Source organism: Cebus imitator, unplaced genomic scaffold (assembly GCF_001604975.1).
Source record: "Cebus imitator isolate Cc_AM_T3 unplaced genomic scaffold, Cebus_imitator-1.0 Scaffold0, whole genome shotgun sequence".
Taxonomy (NCBI): domain Eukaryota; kingdom Metazoa; phylum Chordata; class Mammalia; order Primates; family Cebidae; genus Cebus; species Cebus imitator.
This window is the reverse complement of record NW_016107315.1, coordinates 14,864,129-14,887,983: the sequence shown is the minus strand read 5'-3', so window position 1 is coordinate 14,887,983 and position 23,855 is coordinate 14,864,129. Positions and strand designations below refer to the sequence as shown.

The window sequence follows — 23,855 nt, the reverse complement described above, 5'->3', positions numbered from 1 at the left end:
AAAAAAAAAAAAAAAAAAAAAAAAAAGAATTCCACTTTATAACTAATAGTGCCTTTCAGTGAACACATTAAAATAAAGTTACTTTCGGCCAGGCACGGTGGCTCATGCCTATAATCCCAGCACTTTGGGAGGCCGAGGCAGATGGATTATCTGAGGTCAGGAGTTCAGGACCAGCTTGGCCAATATGGTGAAACTCCATCTGTACTAAACAAATGTAAAAATTAGCCAGGCGTGATGGCAGGCGCCTGTAATCCCAGTTACTCGGCGGTGGCTGAGACAAGGGAATTGCTTGAACCCAGGAGGCGGAGGTTGCAGTGAGCTGAGATGGCGCCATTGCACTCCAGCCTGGGTGACAAGAGTGAAACTCCATCTCAAAAAATAAATAAATAAGGTCACTTTCTTTCCTGCAAGTTGTTTTGTACACAAAGGACATACTGGAGGTGTATCAGTAAATGTTTGCTGAATCAATGAACGGACTAGAACTCTTCCTTGCCAGGTAGGTGAAGACACATAAGTACTTTTAAGGTGTTCTGGACAACTATTTCAGCTGCCACTGGGGTAAATAATTTCCTCCCAAGACTTAAGGAACTAAAACAGATAGCGAGTTTTGTAAAATATATTCTGAGTTGTCAACTTTGGAGGACTGAATTACTAAAGGCTTGAGCTTGGCACACGGCCTGATGTCTGCTGTTGAAGGTCTGGAAGCAGATGGCCAAAGCACACATTTGGGAGAAGAATAATTTACGTGTTGCTCTCGAAGTCAGACACTCTTAGAGTGGAATCCTTGCTCTTATACTGTCTTGGCTTTGGGCCTGACTTCTTTATGTCAGTTTTCTCCAGTGAAGGATAGTAGATCCCACAGATAATATGTACTAATTTAATCCCCAGAAGAAAACCTAAGAGGCAAAATGTAATCAAACACCACAGAAATACAACAAACTTCCACGTCTACCCTAAATGATTAGTCTGGCTTCCACATAAATTTGATTTGTCCAAGAAAATAAAGTTTGTCCATTAGAAAAATTAGGCTCCTATTTGAGCTGTCTTAATTGCTATAAGACAGTTTTGTGACTTTAGATTTGTTCATTAACATCAAAGCCTTGAACTAGTTTCAGTGCTTAAGAAGGGAAAATATGTTTCCTTCAGACAAGCTATCCAAGCTTTGCTGCTTGGTCTTCATCACTCATTAAATCAGAATTCCCGGTTGGCAGAAGCAGCATCTGGGAGGAAGCAGTGCCACAGGGACCCAGACCTTGGCTATCCACTGTGTCGTTACCCACAGACAGGGCCCTGGTCATGCAGCATCACAAGCAGATTTTCTTTTGTTTTGCTTTTTGAAGAACTATAATTTCGTTTATAAACAAAATACACCAAAATACATAGCTGCAAGGAAGTGGCCTCAAAATGGTTTCCAGGGGAAACAAAACAAAATTCTCATTTACTCTGCTGAAAATGTCTGTGGGACTTTTTTTATTTTTAAGCAATCAGACTAAGACTTTACTTACTTTTCTTTTTAGAGACAGGGCCTCATTCTGTCACCCAGGCTAGAGTGTAGTGGTGCAGTTATGGTTCACTGCAGCCGCCACTTCCTGGAGCTATGACTGCGCACCTGTGCGTGTGTGTGTGTACCTAGAATCAGGGCCTCGCTTTGTTGCCCAGGCTGGTCTCGATCTCCTGGCCTGAATCGATCCTCCTGCCTTGGCCTCCCAAACTTTGGGAAAGGCATGGGATACCATATTCAGCCCATACTGAGAGTTTTTAATCATACCAGTTTTATTTATTGTATTATTATATTGCTTAAATAGAATCTGCATACTTAAATGTTTCAATGTAACTTCTTGATTTTGACACTAATACTGTGGTTATGTAATCTAATAAAACATTAAATTTGTATATCTAATATTTAAAAATTAAGTTTTATACTCAGTCACATATAAAACATGGCTCCATATGACTGCTGATCATCCCAAAATTCAATTTCATACCAAAAATGCAGAGATTTGACTTCGCCAAGAACAGTCAAAATAACATGTGGCTGGTTCTAGCAGCAACCTGAAAGGCAGTGATCATCGATGACAGCAGCATTTGATTAAGTGACTAACCTCTAAAACGGCTGACTCATAATGGAACAACTTTCACTTAGAGGTTTACATTCTGAATTTAAAAAGAAAAGAAAAGGCCACTCACTTTACAGACATACCTGTACTCATTACACACAAAAGACCAAAATCTTATGGATAACATAAAAGAAAGCAGGCTGGGCGCAGTGCCTCATGCCTGTGATCCCAGCACTTTGGGAGGCCGAGACCAGCCTGATCAACATGTAGAAACTCTGTCTCTACTAAAAATACCAAATTAGCCAGGAGTGGTGGCACATGCTTGTAATCCCAACTACTCGGGAGGTTGAGGCCAGAAAATCACTTGAACCCGGGAGGTGGAGGTTGCGGTGAGCTGAGATCGCGCCATTGCACTCCAGCCTGGGCAGTAAGAGCGAAACTCCATTTAAAAAAAGGAAGAACGAAAAAAAAGAAACAAACTGCAGTTTGGGGTTTTCAGCACCAATAATATAAATAAAGCAGGGTTGTAAAACAGAGTTTTGTCAAAATGTTTGTAAATTGCAGACAAGGCAGAGATGCCTGTAGGTGGTGGTCCAGCTGTCCTAACTCATGGTGAGCCATGTCAATGGAGCATTCAAGGTGCCAAAACAGTCCCTATTCCTTGTGTACGAGTGCTTCATGTCAGCTCCTCCCAACTATTCATTACTAGGTAGTAGCTGTATTTCTTTACTGCAGCAAACTATGTCCAGCTGAAAACCTGTTGATAACAAGCTGGAAAAGCCCAGTCTTCACCTGTGTGGCATTCTGTTCATGGTCCGCAGGCGAAGGCCACACATGCGAGCTTTCATCTTTGGAATCCATCTTCTCCCAGCTGGACAGCTCCACGACTGGCACACCTAGAGCAGCACCAGGTGGAGGCCAGTCATCTGTCTACCACACGTGTGTTCATGAAGGACAGAAAGGTCTGTCTGCAGCATGCCTGAGAAAACACAGAAAAGGAACCAAGACTTTCAGTAGATAAATACATTTTAATAGATTACAGTTTCAATCACAAAGAGTAAAAGAAAGCTTTGTCAAAAAGCAACACACCTGGGCAAAAAAACGTAAAAATGAAGAAATTATTTGTAATAACAATATGGGCCAGGTACAGTGACTCAGGCCTGTAATCACAGCTCTTTGGGGGTTTTGGGGGAAGGGGATTGTTTTTGTTCTTGAGATGGAGTCTTACTCTGTCGCCAGGCTGGAGTGCAGTGGCAAGATCTCACTGCAACCTCTGCCTCCCAGGTTCAATCAATTATGCTGCCTCAGCCTCCCAAGCAGCTGGGACTACAGGCACGAGCAGCCATGCCCAGCTAATTTTTTGTATTTTTGGTAGAGATGTGGTTTCACCATGTTGGCCAGGCTGGTCTCAGACTCCTAAGCGCAAGTGATCTGCCTGTCGTGGCCTCCCCAAGTGCTGGGATCACAGGCATGAGCCATCACACTCACTCCCAGCTCATTGGGAGGCCAAAATAAGAGGATCACTTGAGGCCAGGAGTTTGAGACCAGTCTGGTCAACATGGTGAGACCCCATGTCTATTAAAAAAAAAGAAATTAAAAAATAATAATAACAGGCCAGGTACGGTGGCTCACGCCTGTAATCCCAGGGCTTTGGGAGGCCGAGGCGGGTGGATCATGAGGTCAGGAGTTCAAGAGCAGCCTAACCAACATGGTGAAACTCCGTCTCTACTAAAAATACAAAAAAAATTAGCCGAGTATGGTGGTGGGCACCTGAAATCCCAGCTACTTGGGAGACTGAGGCAGGAGAATCGCTTGAACCTGGGAGGTGGAGGTTGCAGTGAGCCAAGATCGAGCCACTACACTCCAGCCTGGGGTGACAGAGCAAGATTCCATCTCAAAAAGTAATAATAATAGTAATGATATAATGTATTACATGCTTGCTATGTTCTAAACACTTATTGGGGGGGTGTGTGTATATATATCTTATAAATTTATATATTTTGCATATACATTTGTGTATACATATATATGCATGTTTGTATAATGCAATCCTCATTAAAAATATTGAAGGTGATCTTAGTTCTCATGAGGAGAATGAGTTTCTCAGATGCCAAATGCAGGCTCTTTCCTTGTGGACACTAACTTCCCATACCACATTTACTCAGAATGAACAGCTAAATAGTAAGTCTCAAGATGAGGGAAAAGTGGCAAGTGGAGGGAGCTACATTTTCTGTGTAAAAAATTTGGTGAATGCAAAAACACATTTTTTTTTTTCTCACATGGTCAGTGCTGGGGTGATTAGTGGCCAAATCAAAAAGCCTTACTAAACTTCAATGTGGACAATATCCACATGTTAAAGCCTTATTTCTTCCCAAAATAGGCTTCTTAAGGTAGTCAGTGTTTCCTTTTGATGATGATAAAATGTTGGTATTTTAAAAGTCCACTTGACATTTGCTGTGTTAACAGAGCAGCACCCACAACACCAGAATAAAGACCAACGAAGAAAAAGAGAAGGCACACAAACTTCCAAAGTCTGTGCCCATCTCTGGAAAACAGAGGATGCCATGTCCCTCTTCTGAGCCATCCAGGTGCCTGGTCCTGCTTCGCCTCAACATTGTCATTCTCATCCACACCCTACAGCGCCCCCACCACACTCATTCACCCTGCATGCACCCTACTCTTCCAATCCCCATTTGGGGGGACTTGAAAGAATGCCATGTCCAACAGGTGAATGTAAAAAGAAAGGAGCACGAAGGAACTTTATGGAGAAATGGGAATATCCTGTATCTCGTGTCTGAATTGGGGTAGTGATTACATAAAGAATATGTGTGTGAAAAGTCATCAACCTATTAAATTATGTGAATTTTATTACATTTAAATTATACCCTAATAAAGTTGATTTTTTTAAAGCATACCTTCCTCATATGCCAGTAGTATTTAAAAATATACACAAAGATACTCAGGGTGAGTTTCATATGGTGTGTAAATTATATCTCAATCAAACCATTATTTAAAGAAACAAAAAGTATTAAGAAAGGAATAGGCTGGGCGCAGTGGCTCACACCTGTAATCCCAGCACTTTGGGAGGCCAAGGAGGACGGATCACTTGAGGCCAGGAGAACAAGATCAGCCTGGGCTAAACGGTGAAACCCCATCTCTACCAAAAATACGAAAATTAGCCAGGTGTGGTGGTGTGCACCTGTGGTCCCAGCTACTCGAGTAGCGGGGAGTCTCAGGTAAAAGGATCGCTTGAGCCTGGGAAATGGAGGTTACAGTGAGACGAGATGATCATGCCACTGCACTCCAGCATGGGTGATAGAGTGAGACTCTGTCTCAGAAAAAAAAAAATGGAAGAAAGAAAGAGAGAGAGAAAAGAGAGAGAGAGTAAAGAAAGAGAAAGAAAGAAAGAAAGAAAGAAAGAAAGAAAGAAAGAAAGAAAGAAAGAAAGAAAGAAAGAAAGAAAGAAAGAAAGAAAGAAAGAAAGAAAGAAAGAAAGAGAGAAAGAGAGAAAAAGAGAAAAAGAAAGAAAAAAAGTAAGTTAGTTGTTACCAATCATCTAAAGATCTATATGAAGAAAGCTAAAAAACTGTATAAAGGACATGAAAGGCTCAGTAATTACAAAATCAGAGACAGCCATGGTCACGCACAGCTGTGGTCTCAGCTGCTCAAGAGACTGAGGCAGAGGATCCCTTGCGCTCAGGAGTTCAAAGCCAGCTAGGTCAACACAGAGAGACCCTGCTTTAAAAAATAAATAAATAAATAAATAAAGTAAGTCATAACACGTTCTGTGTAGGAACTCTTTTTTTAAAGTTGTTTATTTTGAAATAACTTCAGACATAAAAGTTGTCAAAATAGTACAAAGAATTCCTGTATTTCTTCACTCAAATTCCCTGAATGTTAATATTTTGCCATGTTTACTTTATTATTCCTTTTTTCTCTTTTTTTCACCTGAACCATTTGAGAGTAAGTTGCCAGCACAATGCCCCTTTACTCTTAAATTCCTAAGTGCCTAATTCCGAAAAACAAAAAAACTTTCTTTTTTTTTTTTTTTTTTTTTTACATAGAGTCACTCTGTCACCCAGGCTGGAGTATAATGGTGTGATCCCGGCTCACGCAACCTCTACCTCCTAGGTTCAAGCAACTCTTCTGCCTCAGCTTCCCAAGTAGCTGGGATTATAGGCACCCACCACCACACCTGGCTAATTTTTTGCATTTTTAGTAGGGCTGGGGTTGGCCAGGCTGGTCTTGAACTCCTGACCTCAGGTGATCTATCTGCCTTGGCCTCCCAAAGTGCTGGGATTACAGGTGTGAGCCACTGCGCCCGGCCAAGAAGATTTTCTTATAATCGCAATACTATTATCAAAATGATGATGTTGACACTGAAACAGTACTATTACTTAATTCACAGACCTTATTCAAGTATTGTCAACTCTAATGAATGTCCTTTAAAGAGTACAACGTTCTTTCTCCTGTCCTGGGATGCAATCTGGTATTGCACACAGCACGCTGAGTTGGCCTGCCCTTCAGCCTCCTTCAATCCCAGACAGTTCCCTGCTCTTTCTTGGTCTGTCTGCTGTGACCTTGACATTTGTGAAATGCATCAGGCCATTTATTTTTCAGAATGTTCCTCAATTTAAGTTTGTCTGATGTTTCTTCATGGTTAGATTCAGGATACGTATTTTTAGCAGGGACACCACAGAGGAGATGTTGTGTCCTTCCTATAGAATTTGAGTTGTTTTATTTCTTTTAGCTTGGCTCACTGACTGCACAAATGCTCAGGTGTATTCTATGCTAGGCTCTGGGGTGCTGCGGGGATCGGCAGGTACAGCCCACGTCCTCACAAAATGCACACAGCCCAGAGTGCCTTTTTGTCTTTGTTTTCATTTCTAGAAAAGTATACTTTGTTTCTTTTAATTGGGTTTGCATCTCTTTTAATAGGTAGTAAATGCAGTTGGCTCAAAATTCAAAAGGCACAAAAAGGTACACAGTGGATAATCTCCCTACCTGGAATCCCCTAGCCATTCCTCAGAAGCAACCTATATTATCAATTTATTGTATTCCAAAAATTTTGTGTACATATATGCAAGCATATATATGCTCTCTCCCTCTCCAACCACAGAGGCATACTATTGATTCCATACAAGGTAGCACTTCTTCTACATCTTGCTTGTCCCGTGTATTATCCTACCTTGTATATCCATATCTATACAGACATTCATTCTTTATTACAGCTGCATATTTTCAATCTTGCATTCGTAAACACTTAGGTTATTTCTAATATTTTGCTATTACATGTGATACTGTGATGAGAACTTTGGACATACCTTGTTTTACAATATATCTTGAATTTTACGTGTTAGTATCTTGCATTGTTTTGGAATGTCTGAGGGAAGATACTGGAGCAGTTAAAGTGATTATCATATGTAAAATGGAGATAATTTATTGTGAGGGTTAAATGACGTATGTGACTACTCTAGGCACAAGGTATGGTACATAGTAGGTGATGAGATATATCAGTTTTCATATTTCACAGACAAGCTATTCAGAACTTCAGAATTTTCAAAACATTTTATACTCTTTAAAAATCTAACAACTAGCCGGGCGCGGTGGCTCAAGCCTGTAATCCCAGCACTTTGGGAGGCCGAGGCGGGTGGATCACGAGGTCAAGAGATCAAGACCATCCTGGTCAACATGGTGAAACCCCATCTCTACTAAAAATACAAAAAAATTAGCTGGGCATGGTGGCACGTGCCTGTAATCCCAGCTACTCAGGAGGCTGAGGCAGGAGAATTGCCTGAACCCAGGAGGCGGAGGTTGCGGTGAGCCGAGATCGCGCCATTGCACTCCAGCCTGGGTAGCAAGAGTGAAACTCCGTAAAAAAAAAAAAAAAAAAAAAAAAAAATCTAACAATTTGGCCAGGCAAGGTGGCTCACACCTGTAATCGAAGTATCTTAGGAGGCCAAGGTGGGTGGATCATTTGAGATTAGGAGTTTGAGACCAGCCTGGGCAACATGGTGAAACCCCATTTCTACTAAAAATACAAAAACTAGCCAGACGTGGTGGTATGCACCTATATTCCCAGCTGCTTGGGAGGCTGAGGCAGGAGAATCACCTGAACCTGGGAGTCGGATGTTGTAGCAAACTGAGATTGAGCCACTGCACTCCAGCCTGGGCAACAAGAGTGAGGCTCTGTCTCAAAAAAAATAAATAAATAATAATCCAAATTACCTGCCCTACATGGTTGCTGTAAAAATTAACTACATGTTACTTATTTCATCGCATCTATAAAGCACTCTCCCCTCACATTTTAACACTTCTGAAATAAAGATCTATTTTACAATCAATGGCATCTTACTGTCATCCAGGTGGCAGTCAGGACATAGTGTCACTGCCCACTCATGCATGATCTCACTTCTACTGAGTCATGTGCACTATTGACATACTGAGCCTAACTGCTACTTTAAATGTCTTCAAAAAGATTACCCTATACGTTGGTATTAAAACCAAAAGACATGGAAACAGTAGCAGGGCATAAATTTTATTAGAGAAGAAAATATCCAGGGAGGCCCTTATCCAGAGACAGCCCCTGTGGATGAAGCTGCTGATGTTATTACTGAGATTCACAGGAAAAAAAATGACCTGAGGCTGAGTGAGAAAACAGCAGGATTAAAACTTGCAGAACAGGTAATAGATGCTTAGAGGAGATTCCTGAGGAGGGTGGTGTGCCCTCCTTTAAGAAACGCCACATCACCAACGCTCTTGTTGGCACAGAGGATGCTAGTGTGTAGAAAACCACCCACATCAAGAACTCCAAGTCAAAAAAGATTCTGAAGAATCAGACTCTTGGAGAAATTTTAGGAATATCTTAGTCAATCTATTTCCCTTTATATTTTCACTCTTACGTATGCAAAAGAGTGATATGATAAAAATCAATGTCTAAACAAACCTAGACGAGCTTTTTCAATAAGCATATAATTTAAATGACAAAAAGCACTTGTGTCAGAGTATAGTTAGGAAGACGTTTTTTCTCTCTTACTAATATGTAAAATCACTGTGTATCTTACCATCGACATCTTAGACTCAAAAAAACATGGCAGTATTTGTGGTCACATAACAATGATGAACAATCAGGAAAGGGTAGTGATTTGTTTCATGCTTGGTGAACATCAAACACATTTTTTGTACCTGGCAAGCACTGGGGAGAAAAAGGTGGGCAAAAAACTCTGTTCCCAGAGAACTCACAATCTAGCTGGAGAGATGACAGCCCACTTTGCAGCTCACCCCATGGAAACACTTGCAGGGTGAGAGTGACAGTGATGAAGAATGAGGGGAAGTAGGAAGGAAAAATAAACCCCTACTTTTCCAGCTAGTTCAGCATAAGGCTGGCCAGGCACCAGACGACAGAGTATCCTAGTGTGCCAGCCTCCGTCATCACCTGCTCTCCTAAGAGCCCTGAGTTCCCATTGTGCTGTTCACCCCACAGCTATACCTGCTTACCGTCCACCCCAGCCTCGCTCTCAACATCACTAAGCCCTTCTCAGATAAAGCTGACATCCAGAAATCCCCGGGACTTAGGACTCAGGAGCTCCTGTCTTCATCACCTGCATACAAAGGTGAAGAAAGAGGCCCTGGATTCGCCTTCAAAGGTAGATGAGTACCTGGAATCCCAGGCTGAACTACAAATGCGATTTCACTGAATATTTTGTGACACACAGTGATTAGTTCTACAGGACTATTGCTACATTATTAACCTCAGACACATTAAGAAGCAACAAAGGTTTCTGTACTGGCCTTGCACCTTAAATGCCAGACACGTCATTATTGATAAGGAAAGAAGTGTACCGCATTCCAGACAATGCACTTACAAATAAACTTTTCCGGCTCATTATGAACTAACTAGCACAAACTGTGGGCTCTCTCCATGAAATCCAACTCTAGACATGCCACAGAAAGAAGTTATATGGAGACTGAGGAGCATGCAAGATGAACGTAAAAACTGTGAGGGCAAAAATGGAGGAGGGTGAGTGCTAATCTTCCGAGGGAGTTGTGGATGGGCCCAGGAAGCAGCCCAGACTGATGGGGACCAGGCACCACAGAAGAGGTCGGAGAGGGGCAGGGGAGGAGGCAGAATTTTTCTGTTGTTCTCTCTCTGACATTACCCTGAGCTCCTGCCGCCCACCCTGAAGCCCTACACCCTCACTATCCACCAGCCTCATTCCCAACTGAGCCCTTCTCAGCTAAAGCCAACATCCAGAACCCCCTGGGACATAGGACTCAGGAGCCCAAATTAGCATCCTGCTGGGGTAAAATGTGGCAAAAATTAAGCAATGTCTGCTGACGCACCCATCAACACTGCAATATAGAAACATAGCATAAGTGCAAAAAATCAAATCATAACAATAAAAATTAACACAGCAGCCAGCCCTGTGCTGCCTGGCAGTGGGAAAACCTCAAGGCAGCACAAAGGCTGGGTAGGGTGTAGATAGCAGGTGCCAGGAGGCTGGCAAGGGGCTGGGCACTCTCTCGCCCACAACTCCCCTGCTGCAAAGCTAGGAAAAACATATGTTCAGACAGGAAGCTTCCTCTAGGGAAAAAGGAGTGGCTGGGCCCAGAGATTCCGGTCTGATATACAAGCAATTGCTCATTTTTTAAAAACTGAATATTTCATCTTTCTTTCAATGAATATGCACTAGCTCTATGGTGATTTTTGCTGACCCAAGCATAAAAAGAGCATTCTTCAGGAATATTTATATAGCAATTAGTCTCCATTTAAAGAAAGGATACTTGGGCTTGGTTTAACTGAGTTACCATAAGTACTACAGGTCTTGGGCTGGATTTGCACATATTTGTATTAGTGTCATCTTTGGAATCAGATAGCAGAGCTTCAAAGCTTGGTTCTGCCACTTACACTTTTGGCAATTTGCTTAATCTCTCTGAGCTCCACCTTCTTCATATATAAGGATAAAGAACTAAGAATGTTAGGTATTTAACAAATAGGAAAGCTGGGCGCATTGGCTCACACCTGTAATCCCAGCACTTTGGGAGGCTGAGGTGGGTGGATAACTTGAGGTCAAGAGTTCAAGACCAGCCTGGACAACATGGTGAAATCCCATCTCTACTAAAAATACAAACAAAATGAGCCAGGCATGGTGGCAGATGCCTGTAATCCCAGCTAATCCCAGGAGGCTGAGACACGAGCATCGCTTGAACTCGGGAGGTGGAGGTTGCAGTAAGCTGAGACTGTGCCACTACTCTAGTCTGGGTGACAGAGTGAGACTCTGTCTTAAGAAAAAAAAAAAAAAAAATAGAAAACAATGGTGAATTGTGCATAACATAAAACACCTATATGTCAAGAAACAGAAAATACACCCTTCTAAACTCATACTTAAGATTAGATTCCACTTGGTAACTGAAAAAATAAGTGATTTCACTCTGTGTACAGAGAAAACACATCTTCTTTAAGATACTGAGTTATAAAATGGGGGAAAGATAATAGGAAATCAAATTCTATGGCATAGAATAACAGAAGGAATTTCAGAATTAGAAGAGAAATTCCAGGCCCACAGTTCTGAAATATGTTCAGATGACAGGGCCCCTGAAGACACAGCACCATGAAATATTAATAGCTGATGTGTACAGCATTTGTTATGAACCAGGCACATTCCCTAGAAAGGAAGGGAATTCTGGCACATGCTCCAACAGGGAGGAATCTTGAGAACATTACACTAACCACACATATTGGTTCATTTAATCCTCACAATAACCTATGAAGTAGGTACATTATATCTCTACTTTAGAGGTGATGGATGGAGACAGACGGAGGCAAAGTGACTTGCCCAGGGTAACAGAGCTAGGAAGCAGTGGAGCTGCAATGCAACCTGGGCATGAGGCTGCCTAGCCCACATACTCAGCCACAATTCTGTGCTGCTTCTCATCCCACAAAGTAAGAACACTGGACCTGCATGATGATTCCAGTATAAATGACTCCACTAATGAGCCACATAACAGTCACACGCAATCTCACTTTACTTTTCTTTTTCCTTCTTTTTTTTTTTTTGAGATTGAGTTTTGCTCTTGTTGCCCAGGCTGGAATGCAGTGGCACGATCTTGGCTCACTACAACCTCCACCTTCTGGGTTCAAGTGATTCTCCTACCTCAGCCTCCTGAGTAGCTGGGATTACAGCTGCCCCCCACCGTGCTCAGCTAATTTTTTGTATTTTTAGTAAGATGGGTTTTCACCTTCTTGGCCAGGCTGGCTTGAACTCCTGAACTCAGATCCACCCACCTTGGCCTCCCAAAGTGCTGGGATTACATGCATGAATCACTGCACCTGGCCCACTTTATTTATTTTTTTTTAATTAAAAAAAAAAAAATTGTTAAATGAAGGAAGATTAGGTATTCGCAAGTTTTCCACCAACTTTTTTACCACTTGTTCACTTGTTACATCCTAACGCTGGCTAAAATGATTGGCAGCAATAGCAATAAAGAGTTAACAAAATTTTGTGAGACTGAAAATTCAAAATTAAATTCTGTCCTTGATTTCTATGAAATGAAAGACACCTTTGTCCAGCTCTAGAACACTAGTGTTTTAGGGAGGATAGTTTGAGGACAGATCATCTAGAGCAACTCCTATTTTATAGAGTCACGTCAGGTCCACAGCAAGCAAAAGGCAACACCAAAATCAGAGCCTGAGACTTCCAATACTCTTACCCCTAGGTCACACTGTGGCCACAGGACTGATGATGGAAAGGATTTAGGGGCGTCTTCAACAAGAGATTCCTGATTCTGCGTAACACTGTTTATTTTAGCTTTGTCTTTATTTCTTCAAGCTTGTGGCCCTTGACTGTCCACTTAGAGAAACAGTCTTGTACTCTGTAGCCCAAGTCATGGAAAAGTGCTTTACCAGCCATCACAATAGTCCAGCAAAGTCAGCAACCCCTGCTTAAGAGCTAATGAGATTCAAGAGGGCAGTGATCTGGACATAAAGCTCATGCAAGGCCTCTGAAGGGTAGTCCTTTGGCAAGAAACAAGCTCTCCCTCCTTGTTACAAAAACGTTTTTCACTTTTCTTAGGGCCTTTTTCTCTTTGTTCCCTTATTTCTATTTTATTTTTCTTTTTGTCTAAAAGTTCTAGGATACAAATTAGCTCATTACAAAATACCCACTTTGAAAATTTTAGAGCAATCCTGTGAGATTACAAAATCTCTGAATAACAACTATACATCAAAGAAAAGATTGATGCAGAGTAATGAAGGAGAAAAGCCGTGTCACAGAAAGGCCCGAATGAGCAACCTGCTGGGGTAAAAAGTGGCAAAAATTAAGCAATGTCTCTTAACAGTTCTATGCAAATGTGTAAGGTCTGTGAACCAAAACCAGTGAATTAAGTTAAGCTAGTTGGCAATGAATGGGGACCTGCATAGCCGAGCTAAGGAAACCAATGAGGTAAGAGGCACCATGCTAGAACCTTCCCAGCAAGAGCTGATACCAGACAAAAGACAACTTAGATATGGATTAAATTCCAAATGCAGTTTATTTGATGACATTTTGAATGTATATTCTCTTTAAAACTATGTTACACAGTATGTTTTGATTCCCAGAATAATGGAAAAGCATATTTACTCATAATTAAGTTGAAATAAAATAAAAATTTAAGCAGCCATCTGTTACAGTGTCGGTGATTTTAAAAAGTAAGGAAACAAAACTAAATGCATTTAGACAAACCAGTTACCTCTTTGTGGAATAAGCTGAGAGTACCTTTTCAGCTCTATAACTGAGATAAAATGACTTTTAAAAAAATCATGGTACTTGAAGAAACAAAGGACTAAACAGTGTAAGAGAAAAACATCAGTGAAGACTTATGTAGATATAAAGAGGAGACTTGTATCCAGAAGACTCGCATCCAAAATTCTAAACATTTTAGAGCCAGGTGGGACAATAACTCACTATGTTTGATTTGACTTTGAACTACAACATTTTTTTTTGCCTTGAGCCCAGTGCAAGGCATTCCCGCATCCTGCATTCCCAGTGTGCTCAGCGGTGCAGAGTAGAGGGGCCAGGAGCCTGCTGGAGCCACCCAGCCTGGCTTCCAGCCCCACCTCCAGGTCACCAGCAGCTGACCTGGTACAAATTGCCCAACCTCTTGGTGACTCAACTCTATCACCTGTAATGTGGAGACGGGAACAGTATCTCGCTCATAGAGGTGTAAACAGGGCTAAATGATAAATTATTTGTAAAGTGCTGAGAACAGAGGCTACACTCTAGTAAGCGTGCGTGCACACACACACACACACACACACATGTTACATGAAAGAAATAATGACCAGGGTCATTTCAGAGACACAAATTTTAAATAGTAGAGCAAGTAGAAACTAACTAGGGGAAGGAAGGGAATACAAAAGTGAAGAGAAGAAAAGAGAGGAAAGCAACAGAAAAACAGAAGGAAAAGAGTGTATTCCAGAAGAGAGCAATAACATTTAGAGGAAATGACATGAGAGGACAAGAGGCATAAAAGGAGTGAGAGTGGAGAAAAGTCTAAGAAAGAAATAACTGGATAAACAGAATAGGTAGCGGGGGAGGGGGAGGGAGAGAAAGAAAAACGTAAGAAGGCCGGGCGTGGTGGCTCAAGCCCGTAATCCCAGCACTTTGGGAGGCCGAGGCGGGTGAATCACGAGGTCAAGAGATCGAGACCATCCTGGTCAACATGGTGAAACCCCGTCTCTACTAAAAATACAAAAAAAAAAAAAAAAAGAAAAAAGAAAAACGTAAGAAAAGAGAAAATATGAATCAGATTGTTCTCAGCTAACCAGACAGGAATTAGAAGTGAAAGTGAAACTTTCACTTAAAAAAGATCATTCCCATGAGAAAGATCTCCTGAGTTGAAATCCACTCCATAGTTACATATGAGAACAAGAATATGGGGACTCTTGTTGGGCGCCCACCGTTCTCTGGTGCCTGAATACACAAACGGCAAATCGATAAAGTGCCCAATATGCTGCTCTTAAAAATGCCGACAGTGACCATCCACTGAGGAATGGGTCAACAAAATGTGGTCTGTACATATAGTGGAATGTTGTTTAGCTTTAAAAAGGAAGGGAATTCTGGCACATGCTTCAACAGGGAGGAACCTTAAGCACATTACGCAAAGTGAGATAAGCCAGACACAAGAGGACAAGTATTGTATGGCTCCATTTATATGAGGTACCTGGAATAGGCAACTCCAGAGACAAAACATAGGACTGTCTGTTACCAGGGGCTGTGCAGGGGAACAGGGAGTTACTGTTTAACGGGGATGGAGTTTCCTTGGAGTGAAAGATTTCGGAAAATGGATGATGATGATGGGTGCACAACAATGTGAATGTACTTAATGTCTCTAAATTTTACACCTAGGCGGGGCATAGTGGCTTACGCCTGTAATCCCAGCACTTTGGGAGGCTGATGCGGGTAGATCACCTGAGGTCAAGAGTTTGAGACTGGCCTTGCAAACACAGTAAAACCCATCTCTACTAAAAATACAAAAATTAGCTGGGCATGGTGGCAGGCGCCTATAGCCCCAGCTACTTGGGACGCTGAGGCAGGAGAATCACTTGAACCCAGGAGGTAGAGGCTGCAGTGAGCTGAGACTGCATCATTGCACTCCAGCCTGGGCAAAAGGAGCAAAACTCCATCTCAAAAAAAAAAAATTTACAGCTCTAAATGGTTAAATGGTAAATTTTACTTTATGTGTATCTTTTACTGCCATAAAAAATTAAAATAAAAACTGCTGGAGATGGCCCTGGTAGTAATCACCACCCCAACCCACCATGGTGGGAATGGGACTTCACTGGTCCCTTTCCATTCTGATAATGAATAAACCCTTGCCACCCCAGGGCCTCCACTGCTGACATTCAAGGCAAACCCTGCCTCCCACTGGCCCTTCCTCTGCCCAGCCACACTGACACCATTCCCTTCCTGCCACCACTGCGGTCTCTCCAAGCTCAGGTTAGCAGAGCTGGTTTCCAACCCGCCCCTTTCTGGAACTGCCGAGAGCCAATCACAGCTCCTGGAGCAGAGTGGCTACACCAAGTCCCTTCCGAGGTACCTGGCACACAGGAGGTGAACAATCAATAGCAGTGACTGCTGTTATTGCCAATGTGCTATCAAACCCGCCTCACTCTCCCACTCCTAAGCTGGTGTATTTAGTTGTACTAGAGGTAGGGTGATGGGGAAAAGGCAATGATATTTGGTCTCCTGTAGTACCTCATCCACACATGGTACCTCTAAGGTTTCTCAGGGTGAAGAGAAGCAGAGCAACTAGAGGGTTACAAGGAAGGTCCTGTCCCGTTCACTGATGGGTCCCTTCCTGTTAAAGGCCTGATCAGCACAGGCCATCCTGTGGGCCTATTCCAGCTGCTTCTCTTTTTCCACACCCCCTGGTTTCCTAAGCCATAAACTCTGAGGCTCTGATTCTAGGTTTATTCCTTGGATCTCTGACCCCTGGTTCACCTTGGGTGTCACTCCATGCTTTTCATACAAGATTTGTGAAACTTCCTACCCTGGCCAACTAGAACCCACCATCATTAAGCACAGGCTGTCGCTCTGGCACTGCGCCCCCAAGCACGGCCAAGGGGAAGAGAGTGGGTACAGTTCCCATCACAGGGATAGGATGTGAGGACAGCCAACACAAACTGATTGCTTACCACGCGCTAGACCCTGGTCTAAGAGCTAACATTCATCAGTTCAGTCCATTTCATGCATACAACAATTGAATGAAGTTGTTTAAAACTTATGTTCAGGAAAGAAACGACAGTACAGAACAATAAAATAGTGTTCTACTCCCAGCAGTGGCTGACAACCACATGACTGAGAGGTGTCACATTAAATCTCAGAGCTACAAAATCAGACCAAGAAGAATGAAAATAAAGAGCTTCTATTATGTTCATTCCAAGTGAATGAACATGATAGAGAGAGATTTTCCATCTAACTGATTTCTGGAACAAATAATTTTAGAATTCAGAAGAAAAGAAAAAAATAATGGACTTAGTTCTAAATGGTGAATAGAAACTGGCAGCAGAACTAGTGATGAACAAATAACAAAATAATACAAATTTCAGCACAAATTCCCCATATGAGACGGGGAGGCCCAAATCCTCCATCATGTGTTTCTCAAATTTTAAAATATTAACAACAAACCATGAGCACTCCTTAGAAAAAATAGAAATGAGTAGTTACGAAAAACACGACTCCTTTCACCTTGCCTAGCAAGATCCGTTCCAAGAGCCCTCCCACGTGCTGTCTCATGTGCCCCTCACCCCCACCATGTGACAGAGCCAAGGTGGTCTTCTCTACATCTTAGGGAGGAGGAAGACAGGGGATGTCACCTGCCCATTCCACTGTCCAGGGTCTGGCCAGCCTGAGTCCCTCCAGCAAACAGAGCACAGTGCCCCTCTTATTGCACCACTCTGACCCCAGCTAAAGAGCTACTGAAACCTAGAAACTGAGCAGAGTAACATGACTAAAATATATATTTTTTAATTCCACTAGGAAGTAAACTAAACACACCTTTAGTTAGGGGAAATATGCCTAAGGAACCGAAGTAAAGAAGCAGGGAAGCTGGGCATGGTGGCTCATGCCCATAATCCCAGCACTTTGGGAGCATGAGGGCAGATGGCTTGAGCCCAGGAGTTCAAAACCAGCCTGGACAACATGGGGAAACCACATTTCTACAAAAAAATACAAAAAACTAGGCAGGCATGGTGGTATGCACTTGTGGTCCCAGCTAAGTCAGGAGGCTGAAGTGCAAGGCTGAGGTTGCAGTGAGTGCAGTGAGATTGCACCACTGCACTCTAGCCTGGGTGACAGAGCAAGAGACCCTGTCTTTAAAAAAAAAAAAAAAAAAGAAGGGGGGGGCGGTACGGACTGGGCACAGTGGCTCACACCTGTAATCCTGGCACTTTGGGAGGCCAAGGCAGGTAGATCATCTGAGGTTGGGAGTTCAAGACCAGCCTGACCAACATGGTGAAACCCCATCTCTACTAAAAATATAAAATTAGCCAGGCATGGTGGCGTGCGCCTGTAGTCTCAGCCACTCGGGAGGCTGAGGCAGGAGAATCACTTGAACCTGGGAGGTGGAGGTTGCAGTGAGCCGAGATCGCACCATTGCACTCCACCCTGGGCAACAAGAGAGAAATTTTCTCTCAAAAAAAAGAAGGCCAGGAGCAGTGGCTCACTCCTGTAATCCCAGCACTTTGGGAGGCTGAGGCAGGCAGATCACCTGAGGTCAGAAGTTTGACACCAGCCTGACCAACATGGAGAAATCTTGTCTCTACTAAAAATATAAAAAACTAGCCAGGCGTTGTGCTGCATGCCTGTAGTCTCAGCTACTCAGGAGGCTGAGGCAGGAGAATCGCTTGAACCCAGGAGGCAGAGGTTGCAGTGAGCCGTGATTATGCCATTGCACTTCAGCCTGGGCAACAAGAGTGAAACTCCATCTGAAAGAAAGAAAGAAAAAGAAAGAAAGAAAAAGAAAGAAAGAAAGAAAGAGAGAGAGAGAGAGAGAGAAAGGAAAGAAAGAAAGAAAGAAAGAAAGAAAGAAAGAAAGAAAGAAAGAAAGAAAGAAAGAAAGAAAGAAAGGAAAAGAAAAGAAAGAGAAAGAAAGAAAGAAAGAGAGAGAGAGAAAGCAAGCAAGCAAGCAAGCAAGCAAGCAGGGAAACCAGGCTTTCATACAGGATTTCAACAAGTTTTTTTTAAAAAGAAAAGCCAATAAGCCTTTGATTAGGTTCCAAATAAAATTGTTTCACTTTTCGGTTAAGCCATGATGGATGTGGGATATTTCTACATAAACAGAGAATTCTGAAGGTAAAGATGAAAGAAACGAGGCTGTGATGATGCTGGGGCATTTCAGGCATGTCTAGGGGCCACTCACATTGACCAGCTGTTCCAAATGTGGACTGTGAGGCACGCGATGGAGCTCTGGAAGCTCCAAGGTGCAGGAGGACTCCTCCAGATGATGTGAGTTTATGCCATTGAGGAAAAACTCCAGAAAAGCCTTTAGAGACTGGGCGAGCAATGGCAGGTACACTTCAGAGCAAGTCATGCTTCTGATATTATGAGATAGAGCTATTTGTTACAATCTAAAACCTAATGTGTAGCATGTCCTAAAGAAATTTTCCTGACTTGTCTCTGGTTGGCATCAAGGAAGATACTGTATAACCAGAAGAGAACTGAACTAAGGTTTCGAGGCTTCAAAACAAACCAACCGGGTGAGAAAACACAGGATGACAGAAACAAGCCCAGCAGTGGAGCCCGTGGGCAGGTATGAGACAGCGACCTCCGCCTGCCGCTCCCTCTCCATGAGGTGTCCCTTTGCCCTGCCACTTCCCATGCAGAAATCTTCACACCAGGCAATAATACCTCCTACTTTCCTTGTGGACAAAGGGCTGCAGAGACTGTCAGCTCAAGGTTTCCCGTCCGGTTGTGGCACACCTTTCTTCCTGCCCCAAAGAGGCATGCAAGCAAATCTTTCTTCATTCCCATCCAAGAAATGTGGACTTTTTCCTAATTCAATTAAGAGCTTTCCATGTACCAAAAAAACAAAGACTGATCCTCCCATCCCATCTCAGAGTTTGTTAGTCAGGGCGCCAGCAGGTGCATCAAAGGGGCTCCTGACATTCACTCAGACAGAAGAAACATGAGGCTGAGACACTTGCTGGGGGTCCTAGCCCGACAATCCTACATGAAAATCCTTGCAAGTTCAAAAGGAACAAACATTCAGTGTGAGTTCTAAGGAACGACAAACCTTGATGTTTGCCTTTTTCTTTTTATAAAGAATAGCAGCTGGTTGGCTGGTAAATGTGAAGGCAATTTCACAGAGAAATCTGCCAGTGGTCCTCTGTTATACCTTCATGAGATAGTAGGTGGGAACCTCAAAGCACCAGCGTGCATCATGTGCCTGCAAAAAAGGGTACAAATCCTAAGTGTCTGACCTGAGAGGAGCTCTCAGAGGAAATACCTCTAGCTCGAGAAGCAGAACTCCACTGACACCCGGAAGCTCCCGTGCCCTCTCCTCAGGGTACCCAACATCCTCCCCAGGATCCACTTAGCCTCTGGTGGGCTGCAGAGGGCAAGCAGCACAGTCCAGGGCTCACCCGAGGCTGCTTCACTGTCTTTCTGACTGTAATACTCTGTCAGTTGGCTCCAGGGCGTGACCGTCCAGGGTTGCAAGGAAGACATCCGGAGCTCCTCCTCCTTGGTGGGTGTTCTACTCCAGTTTCTGTCTCCCAGGAACTTGAAACTACCAAAAACTCTGTTCTTCCATCCTGCTGTGTTTTGACTTCCTTTTTTGACCACCAGAGCCTCGTAAGCAGAGCCCTCGAGGAGAAACCAGTGCTGGACTTGAGGCTCCCATCCCCATCCCTTCCCCACCTTAGACTCCACCCCTCCTGTGCTGACTGCCTTCCCAGACCTTCACGCTCCATCCTTTACCTCCTCTGCCCCAGGAGATTGCCTGGAACTCTGCTGCCTCTCAGCAGCCCCTTCCAACCTTCAATTCCTTAGGCCCATGTCCCCTAACTAAAACTGTGTTGATTTTACTTCCTAGTGGAATTTAGTTCCCAGGGAAATGTAAATTAAAGCCATAATGAGATGCCACTTTACGCCTACTATACTGGCTTGAATCAATAAGTCAGATAAGTGTGGCCAGCATGTGTTGAGATCAGAGCCCTCACAGGCTGCTGGTGGGAATGCAAAGGGTGCAACCAGTTTGGAAAACGACCGGGCAGTTCCTGGAACAATTAAACAACCGTATAACCAAGCAATTCCACTGCTAGATACAAACCCTAGAGCAAGGAAAACATGTATCCACACAAACACTTAAACACAAAGTTTATAGTAGTGTTATTCATCACAGCCAAAATGCGGAAACAACCCAACTGCACATTAATGCAGGGCTGTCCGACCCCCGGACCACACACAGGTACCAGTCCTGTGGCCTGTTAGGACAACAGCAGCATTAGATTCTCACAGGAGCAGGAACCCCGCTATGAACTGTGCGTGTGAGGGATCAAGGTGCTCACTCCATTTGAGAATCTAACTAATGACTGATGATCTGAGGCATTAGAGTCTCAGCTTCATCCCAAAATCACCCCCAACCCCTTGTCCATGGAAAAACTGTCTCCCACAAAACAAGTCCCCAGTTGGGGACCACTGCATTAATAAACAAAATGTGGTATATCCATACAATGGAATATTTATTATTTGACCATAAGAAAGGAACAAAGTATTGATCCATACTCCAACATAACTGAACTTCGAAACATTATGCTAAGTGAAAGAAGCCAGTCATAAAAGACCACATGTTATATTTTTAAAGTCCAAAAGAGGAAAATCTATAAAGACTCGAAGATTAGTGATTTCTTAGGGTCAGGAGAGGAGGGGAAGATGGAGAGATAGCTAAAGGGTATAACGTTTCTTTTTTTCAGCATGGGGTTTCACTCTTGTTGCCCAGGCTGGCGTGCAGTGGTGCCATCTCAGCTCACTGCAACCTCTGCCTCCTGGGTTCAAGTGATTCTCCTGCCTCAGCCTCCCAAGCAGCTGGGATTACAGACATGCACCACTACGCCCATCTAGTTTTGTATTTTTAGTGGAGATGGGGTTTCACCATGTTGGTCAGGCTGGTCTCAAACTACTGACCCCAGGAGATCCACTTGCCTGTGCCTCCCAAAGTGCCAGGATTACGGGTGTGAGCCACTGTGCCCAGCCTGTGTTGTTTCTTTTTGAGGTGATGAAAATGTTTCAGCATTGTTTGTGATGATGGTTGTACACATCTGTAAGTATGCTAAAAACCAGCGAATCGGGGGAAAATTCTGACATTACAGAATTATTTGAAATAAAAAGTAAAAGTTACTCTCTTCCACCCCAGCCCATTCCCTAGATATTACATCAGCCACTGCTGATGTTTTAGTGTCTGTCTTTCCACTGTTCTATCACATATAAACACAATGCACATAAACTAGCTGTCTTTATACATACAGGTACTCATGCAGAAATGTAGCCATACTTTTTTTCCATTATCTTATATGTAGAAATATACTTTAACTTAACAATAAGCTGTGGACACCTTTTCAGACACTGAAAGTATCTGCAGTAATTTCATTGCTTTCAATGTGATAGATGTGCCAGTCATTTATTTAAATATTCCCTTGATGGGACAGCTGTGGTGGCTCAAGCCTGCGATCTAAGCACTTTGGGAGGCTGAGGTGGGTGGATCACTGGACGTCAGGAGTTCAAGATCAGCCTGGTCAACATGGCAAAACCCCATCTCTACCAAAAATACAAAAATTAGCTGGGCGTGGTGGTGGGCACCTGTAATCCCAGCTATTTGGGAGGCTGAGACAGGAGAGTTGCTTGAACCTGGGAAGCAGAGGTTGCAGTGAGCCAAGATTGCACCACTGCACTCCAGCCTGGGCAACAAGAACAAAATTCTGTCTCAAAAAATATATAATAAATAAATATTCCCCAGAGAGAAATTTTATTTTTTATCCTCATTAAAAAAATTATAAAATATGGCCAGGTGCAGTGGCTCACAGCTACAATTCCAACACTTTGGGAGGCTGAGGCTGAATCACTTGAGTTTAGGAGTTCAAAACCAGATTGAGCAAGATAACGAAACCCCATCTCTACAAAAAATACAAAAGTTTAGCTGGGTATGGTGGCATGTGCCTGTGATTCCAGCTACTCTGGAGGCTGAGGTGGGAGGATTGCTTGAGCCTGGGAGGTCAAGGCTGCAGTGAGCTGTGATGGTGCCACTGCACTTAGCCTAAACAACAGAGCAAAACCCTGTCTCAAAAAAATGTGTGTGTGTGTGTGTGTGTGTATGTGGGTGTGTGTGTGTGTGTGTGTGTGTGTGTGTGTGTATAGGAAGCCTTGACTGCATCGGCACTTTGATTTATGTCTCCCTGTTGCTTGTTTGCACATCACCCTATACCTTTCCTTCATAGAAATTTTTGCAAATGTAATTAGTCAGCCCTTGTTTCCATGAGTTCCAAATCTACAGATTCAACCACTCACAGATGAAAAATACAGTATTTTCTTATTTCCACCAGACGTAGAACCTGGTGGGCTGGCTGCATTCAACTATACATAGACATGTATTTAATTATTTATGATGTAGAAAGATACCTATACATTTACACATAAAGAAATGTCTTAGGAAAGAGTCACCAAAATGTTAACCATGGTTACCTCTGAAAAGTTAAATTTGAGTAACTTTACATCTTTTTAACTTTTGATATTTTCTGAATACTTTTCAATAGTATTCAAGCTGTATTTTTTTAATAATCAAAAAGCTATTTTTTGCCAGGAGAGGTGGCTCATGCCTATAATCCCAGAACTTTGGAAGGCTGAGGTGGGAGGATCACCTGAGCTCAGGAGTTCGAGATCAGCCTGGGCAACATAGCAAGACCACCACCCCCATCTCTACAGGAAATAAAAAATTAGCTGAGCATGGTGGTATACACCTGGCAGTCCCAGCTGTCTGGGATTCTCCCACTCAGGAGGCTGGGGTGGGAGAATCACTCGCCTCCGAGGCAGAAGTTGCAGTGAGCTGAGATAACACTACTGCACTCCAGCCAGGGCAACAAGCACAACCTTGTCTCAAAATAAAAGTCTTCAACAATTTTTTTTTCTTTGAGACAGTATCTCACTCTGTCACCCAAGCTGGAGTGTAGTAGTTCGATCTCAGCTCACTGCAACCTCTGCCCCCCAGGTTCAAGTGATTCTCCTGCCTCAGTCTCCCGAGTAGCTGGGATTACAGGTGCTCACCACC

At 43.1% G+C, this 23,855-nt stretch overlaps 1 protein-coding gene across 7 annotated transcripts in view; it reads right to left on the bottom strand.

Moving 5' to 3' along the window:
• PRDM10 (PR/SET domain 10) overlaps nucleotides 1-23,855 on the bottom strand; it is a 100,884-nt gene that overhangs the window by 59,035 nt on the left and 17,994 nt on the right. For all 7 annotated transcript variants that reach the window (XR_005198976.1, XM_017523643.2, XM_017523706.2 and 4 more), the window contains exon 2: nucleotides 2,850-3,036. Coding sequence is in view for 6 of the 7 variants with exons in the window: in XM_017523643.2 (XP_017379132.1) it covers nucleotides 2,850-2,918 (69 nt within the window). In the remaining variant the exon portion in view is untranslated. The remainder of the gene's footprint in view (nucleotides 1-2,849; nucleotides 3,037-23,855) is intronic.